The 7,500-nt window shown below is 47.1% G+C and overlaps 1 protein-coding gene across 6 annotated transcripts in view; it reads left to right on the top strand.

Moving 5' to 3' along the window:
• LOC126575037 (four and a half LIM domains protein 2) overlaps positions 1-7,500 on the top strand; it is an 80,775-nt gene that overhangs the window by 59,875 nt on the left and 13,400 nt on the right. The window contains exon 1 of one of the 6 annotated variants that reach the window (XM_050235527.1): positions 5,751-6,149. The exons of the other annotated variants lie outside the window; for them this stretch is intronic. Within the exon in view, the coding sequence (XP_050091484.1) occupies positions 5,974-6,149 (176 nt within the window). The 5' untranslated portion in view covers positions 5,751-5,973. Of the gene's footprint in view, positions 1-5,750; positions 6,150-7,500 lie in introns of those variants that run through there. 6 annotated transcript variants of the gene reach the window in all.

The raw sequence follows: 7,500 nt of genomic DNA, 5'->3' as shown, positions 1-7,500 counted from the left end.
TATTTTTATATGACTTAAACTTATCGGCCCCTTGGCCGCCGCCGGGCGCTCCCTGGCCCGTTGGTCGAATCAACAGTTCGATCGCAAAACAACAACAGGAAACCGTCGCGACCACGCGCAAGGACGCATGAGACAAACAGATTAACAGAGAGGCGTGGCGAGAGGCGGGTTGGTGGTGATACTTGGCGGTTAGGACGAGGACGTTAAATGGAAATGGAAAGTCGGAAAATATTATTACGCCATCGTGTGCCTCGGGGGTTTTATGATCCTCGAGGAAATCGCAACTTGGAGAGAATTATTTATTTATTGTTCGGCCGGGTGGTTGGTTTGGTGGTCCGGTGGACGATGAGATGTTGTAATTGGTTTGGAATGGTTGGTTGTCATTAAGGGGCGACATGTTATGATGCGTGGTAGCAGAGTGTGAATAGGATGTGTTTTGCGTTTGCTAATCATTTCCGGAAACGAATCTGCATGTGACCTTGTTAGCCTTAATGCTTTTCATTTGCAAATTTTGATTTCTTGGCGCCTCCATTGAGGAAACTCGAATGGAGCCTCCATTGAGGAAACTTCAGTTATTTTAGGACGATCTGCTCATGATTTTGACATGACTGCTCAATATTTTTCATTAAGTTAACGCATCTTGCCAATGTTCCGCAAAATTAAATGCATTTTTGAGCGAAAATTATGTTTTGACATAAAAACTGAAGGTAGAATTATGATGCAGGCATGCACAATGCAGTCGATCAAGGATATTCGTGACATTTTCGTCACTTCGTCATTTTGCCACGAAAAATCTGCGATACGCAACGTTCTTTGGCTGCATCATCGCTTGATCATGGTTGCTTTTAGTCAAAAATGATGAGTTGTTAACAAGAACATTGGCCATTGGACGTTGAGAACTGGTTTAATCAGCTAATAGTTAAGGAATTCTTTGTGGTGCCTCAAAATAATTGCAGCAAATAATATAACGTTTCTTGGTGCATTGCCAGAAGATTTCTAACTTAAACCAGCTGCATCTATAGATAAAGTTTAATATCTTTTCTTTTGTTATGAGTTGTTTGTTTGTTAATGTTTATTAATTTGCTGTTCCAATCGCACTTTCCTAAAGGTACCCCGTAAATCACTGTGGGGTACCTTTAGGAAAGCTTCCTGTTTCTTGTGTCTTGGCCTGATTCTCTATTTCTATTGGGCTTTAAATTTCATTTTGAACAATTATCAATTAGATTTTACTTAATAAAGCGAACATCATGTTCAGTAACTTTATTTAATTTGCCATAAAACAATATTTGAAGTGCAACTCAGTCGTCATCGAATTCTGTTTTAAACAGTTTTCCCCCTCAAAAACACACTGGTACCTCATTTCGGTTTTCCGTCCAAAACAGCCCCCGTTCCGGTTCCGTAAATTTATATGCTGACACAGAACCCACAACCACAGCTAACATCTGCGGGGTGACGGGTGAAAAATGATCAATCCTTTTCGCCCACAAACACGCGTGAATCACTAACGATCCGCTTGTAGTCTTTAGACGCGATATTTTGAATTTTCTTTCGCCTTAAAGAAGCCCCCACTGGCTAGCGCGCGTTTATGGCCGGCCGCTTTTTTGGCCTGCGAGTGTAACGAGTGCAAAAGTGACCTTTCCCGAACAAAAACAGACTCTCGCGACGACTGTAGAGATGTTGTCGAGTTTTCGCGTGTCCCATCTGACGCGTGGGACCTTCTGGTTGCCTGCTGCTGTCGACCTCGCTACGAAGTTATCGTGCCTCGATATCGGCCGGCGTTTAATGGCGGTGGCGACGGCTGGTTCGTTGGTTGGTTGTTTTGCTCTCGGTCGAGTATTTTATTGTTTTTCCGTCTCGAACACTGTTGCTGTGAGACGGCGCTTCAGAGAACACCATTCTGCTCAGTGACGCAGATCGGGCATCAGGCGGATTTCGGATTCTGGGATCATCTGATGGCGGTGACGTCCTAGATGCGCGCGCGCGCGCTTTCGTTAACGTGCTAATCAACTCCTTGGCCATCACCGGAATCGTCTTCCGAAATGGAAATCAACGCGGGGCCGTGTTGTGTATGTGTGTTGTGCATCATTTCTGACGATGATTACTATTTCAATTACACGCTAATGCACTTAATGGTGTTGTTAATGGCCGGACATGCTGGCAACTTTATAGAGAGCGAGAGAGAAGAGTCGCGTAATACCAATCCAAGGCAATCGCTAATAAGGATGTTGAACACGCATTACAACGAGGATCGCAAAGAAGCTACACCTTCACACACATATCATGAGTGTAAACCACATTTTCGGGGTTATTCAGATAATTATAGCGTTTAAAGTGTGCCAGCACGAATGTCAATCTAATGATTTCAGCGGCAACAGCATCGAACAACTGTTTCTACTCGTCAGCTGCTCCTGCTCCTGGCCACAACCAGTTGTCCACAAAACGCTTTGACACTTCGCCAAAAAAATGAAAAAAGGTCCGACAATCTCCGCGCCAGATCGCTAGAGTGTTGTTGTATCCTGCGGTGCTGAAGAATTTTCGGAAGATGACATCCACGCCGCCTCCAAATGACGATCGCGCGGTGCCGCGGGATCGCGTTTGAAAAATGATGCCAAATCGCGAACCACCACCGCTGGTACGCCACCGGCTGGTGCCAGTGGATGTTTACCATCCTGTTTTGCATGCCCCACCATCATCTCATGACTCCGTCAGCGTCTAGTGTTCTCGTTCTAAGCTTTTTTGTTTGAAAAATGGCAAAACATGTTGACATGCTAGGCCCCTGTCCCAGCCTAGGGAAGGGAGGTGGTGCGTGTGGCAAAATGTAAACTTCACGGCCACGTCGATAGCCGGTGTGATCGTACCGGGTGCACTTGGCGCGCTTTGGCGTTGTCCCTTTTGGAGTAACGAGGCGCCCAAGTCCATTTTCAAGGGCAGCAATGGTGGTGGTGGCGACGACGACGGGTTTGGAAACAGGTGGGCGACGTTGCCGTCGCCGACGCCGTCGTAGACGTTGTCGTGACCTTCGGTCACCTACAGTCCGGAGATGGCCACAGACTGCTTCGATCTGGGACGTGTGGGTTCTCCATTCGCGGGCACCGAACGTGTGAAAGGCGCTCCCCAGGTGGACGGTGCACGCTCCTTGAGTTTCAAAGGATTTTCAGCAGCAGTAACCGGTTCCGGCGTGATTTTTAACGATCTAACTTCTGTCTGATAAAGCCACCGGTGAGATGGTGCCGAAAACGTGTCGAGTTCCTGGGCAACCGTAGCATCGTGCCGAGGGTCATTAAACTCGCTCACCGTTGGTTTTTCCCTAGGTTTATGAAAACACCAGCGCACTAGACACGGTGGTGCTCGCTTCGTGCTGACTGACCGGCCCAGCCCAAGCATAATTGGCCGACGTTATTCGTTTATTTACGTGATCGCCGTACCTCGGCGAAACAAAACGTTAAAATATAAAGTGAAGCATCCCTTCTCGCTTCTCCCCAAAAATCTTCCTCCTACGGTTACGGTCTACTGCTGCAGTAGCAGAAGGAGAAGGAGGACCTGGCCATCGTTATGAACCCCTCATGGCTCCCCCACAATTCTTGCTAGTGAGGGAGGAAAATCGTTGAAGGAAACATCGTTTCACAGTTTTCATTTACCTCCCACCTTCATTTTCCCACCCACCATTCCTGATCGATCCGTCTCTCTCTCAGTCGCTCTCTCTCTCTCTCTCTGGTGGGATGAAAAAGGTTCCACCCTTCTACGCCGAAGCCGAGCACACGGTTTTGTGCGGGACGTGTGCACACAGCACAACGGAATTATTGCCACCGGCCGACGAAAAGCCAGCACTTCCCTTCCACCTTCAACTCCACCGTCGCTCTCCTATCCTGCGAGGAGTAAAAGAGATCTCCGAACCGAGCGAGCGATTTTCATTCATACCACGAGCGATGAGCGCCGCATGTGACGAGAAGAAGCCAGAAAGGGGTTTTCCGTACGGTGGAATCCGTTTAACGGCGCGTGCCATCACGCTTTCCTCTGCTGCGATCCCCTCCGTGTCCTGGCACCGGGTGGGTCTCGTGAGTGGCGAGTTTGTGTTTTCTAATTTTAGCAACCCCCCCCCCCCCCCCCCCCGGCGGTTGGCTGCAGGAGACAGCAAGTTCCTCGGGGGCATCGTCGCTGCCGTTTGTTTTGGCTCCCGTTTTCGCATTTGTTTTGTCCCGATGCAGCAACATTAGCATTAGTAGCAGCCACTGGTGGGAATGCAACCGGCAGCATGCATCTCACCTCGAGAGCATCATGGGGAGTGTTTCGAATTGTTTCGACAAGTTTGTCGAATTTTCCGTTGCTTGTGGGTCGTGGAATGGTAGCATAGGTGGCTGAACTTCTCGGGAAGGAACACATTACTCTAATCACGGTGGTGGGATGGTTTTTCGCTTTGATGTTGCTGGATGTGTGTATAAAGACGAGATCATTCTAGATTTGTTGGTATTTTATTTTATGTATGGCTTGGTGGAAAAAAAAGGTTATAAAAGTTCAAGTTTTAAATGAAGGGTTAAAAAAAATGAATACCATTACGAGTATTTTCAGATGATAAAACGTTGTTTGTTTTGGATTTGGTTATGCAACAAGCTATTTATGAATACTTAAAAAAGGTATCAATAAATGTGATCAAATCTCTCCAAATTTAACTTGTAAATTACTTTTATATGCAGTGTTTAATGTATCAAAAGTATCGGTTAACTACTGCGGAGTTACAATGAACACCGCCTTGGGAAACTTAAACTTTACGAAGATGATCAATGATTTGTTTAGATGAAGATTACCCGTTACATTTATTTGACAAAATATTGGGCACCTTTCACGTGAATCCTCTTTCACATTCTATAATAGTATGGAATGATAGGGAATGTAATTTGAACGCTCTTACCGTGTTTGCGCACGTGACTTCCCCTGAGATGTTATGCAGCACAAGAGCTCTTACCATTGACGTTGCTTTGAGGGATATCCATGTAAAATTAAGCAAATACTTGCTCTAAAATACTCTGTAATGGGCAAAATATTCTAATTCTTGAATGCAATAATTAATTCAACCGAATGTTAATAGAACGATAAAAATCTTTTTATGCAATCGATGGACAGAAAATGTTCACCATCATCGTGATAGGCAACACTAATCTTCTCACAAAATTCCTACTGAGCCCTGGGTACCAAAAACCATCCACCGACCGAATCCCAAAACGATCCCGATCTCTGTTGCTGCTGCTGCTGCTGCACATCTGCGCGTTCGCTCAACGATCGCCTGACGTCATCGTTTAAGATCCACCCATGAGCAACGTCGACGGTGACGTGGCACCCCCAAAAAACGATCCTCAAACGGCAAAAACGTGTGCAAAACCCGAGGCAACCGAGCACCGTTTTGTGTTGTCGTCAGGAGGAAAAGCGTGACTTTCACCTTCCTTCCACCACTCCTTCTCTTCTTTTTGTGCCAATCCCTCTCTGGAGAGCAACAGTAACGGCTTGTGAGCGCCTTCCCTTCTGGCGAGGCGAGTGCTACCCGGAGCATCGCTTTTCTCGCGTTTTCTCGTAATTTCCTTCGTATGCTAACGGACGGTTTTTCCCGTTCCCGTTAAAGCAGCGGGGGCGATCGCGCGATTGCCAAGGAGTGGAGTGGAGTGGAGCGGCGTGAGTGCCCACACGAAGTGCTCGCACACACGCGCAAGGCCCGGTCGTCTGGTCTGATCTGGTGTGGTTTGTCCGGAGCAGATCACGCACGGTTCACACAGTTCGTGACCAGCTTAGCTTAAACATAGTAATCGAGTAAAACCGAGTGTAGTAGCCTTACCTTTCTCTATCGCTCGATCGATCGATCGCTCGCCCGTGATCGCTTTATCTGCCTTAGAACTTTCCATAATTTTCCGCAACCGCTGCAGTGAGTGAGAAAAGCTCGCTTTCTTTAAAAGAAAAAACCTAAAAACACAGAACTAAAGCCTCACGATGGCCGATGTTGAAGTGATGCGTACGCAGACGGTCGAGGTGAAGAAGACGCGCAAAGTGAAAAAGACGACGACCAAGCGCCGCGAATCGTCCGATCAGACCGGCGAGGTGATCATCAGCGAGGAATCGTCCGAGTACATCAACCCGAGCCAGAGCGCCATCGAGGACAAGCAGGGGTAACGACAGGCGCCACCAGGAGATCCTAGGAGTGGAATGTTGTGGGAGAGAGGGCAGAGGAGCATTGGGCCGTGGCCCAGACGCTGGAAATCATCATCAACTCCCCGGTGGTTCTCGCAGTGAAAGTGAGCAATTTATGAACCGGATCGGACCGGACCCAGGGGACAGAATGGTCCTAAGGAGTCCCGGGAGACCTTGTCTGCGGTGGTGCTGACGGTCTTCTACGAGGATGAGGATCACGAACTGTTACCGGTTGCCAGTAAAGCGTTAATCCGATTATGTACACCAAGGTGTAATGTCGGCGCTACGCGATCGGTTCTGTGGTTCCCTAAATTGGCCAAAACGGGCTCAGACGAGGTGACGATGAGTTATGACGTTTTATCGATCGCAGACAGACAACCTTGCCTCTGAGTGCGGCTTCGTACTTTATCGTTTCGACATGCGTTTTCGATCGATCGGAGTTAAAATATTATTTTCTTCCTCCTTTTTCTCGATCGCTGAATGCATTAATCGAACCATAATTGGAGAGAGAGAGAGTGTGTGAGTAAGTAAGCAGTCGTTTGTGAAGCAGCAGGAAATTGTAATTTTCGTTTTGAAGAAGCTGATCACACGACTAGCTCGTGATCAAGGATTCGATCGTGTTCCTTTTGCATACGCAATTTGTGATAACGATCGTCTGAGGTCTGAGGCAATTATACAGTTTTTCGAGTTTATTTAGAACATATTGCATTATTAATGTGATTTAAAACAACGCCAATATGCTCTAATCAACTCAGACTTTAGGCTTTAATTTGCAAAATAACGCAATTGAACATAATTTTCCTGAAACGAGCATAATTTCAAACCATCAATTATGCTCCCTTGGATCCCCTTGGTTACTCCTCAAAAATCTATTTCTGCACCAAACCAATTGAGTTGTACTATTCCACGAATCGCGATCCTCGCTCCTTTCATCTCTTGTCCAATGGACCAGCATCGATTATCTCGGTTCACAGCACAAAATGGCCACCTTTCCGAGTGGAGGAGTAGAGTTCAACTTCTACTTTGGTGCTCTTCCGGACGGAGCGAGCGAGCACACAACTCGCAGCGGGATTACTCGTATCCCGGAATGGCCAAAAATAAACGGTGCTCGATCTGACCGATTGGAGGCGATCGATACATTTGTTATGTGGTCACTAATACGCACCCAACGATGATGCGTACGCGTGCTCTGGTATGTTTCAGGTTTTAGTAACCGCAAGTGCACCGTGCATGAGTCACGGGAATGGCATGAGCGCATTTGTTTAGAAATGTGATGCTCCAGCACGATCGATCGATCGATTGATCGACCAAGAGCAAATACCAGACACT

Source organism: Anopheles aquasalis, chromosome 3 (genome assembly GCF_943734665.1).
Source record: "Anopheles aquasalis chromosome 3, idAnoAquaMG_Q_19, whole genome shotgun sequence".
Lineage (NCBI taxonomy): Eukaryota > Metazoa > Arthropoda > Insecta > Diptera > Culicidae > Anopheles > Anopheles aquasalis.
The sequence above is the reverse complement of the archived record's forward strand: the minus strand, read 5'-3'. Positions and strand labels throughout refer to the sequence as shown.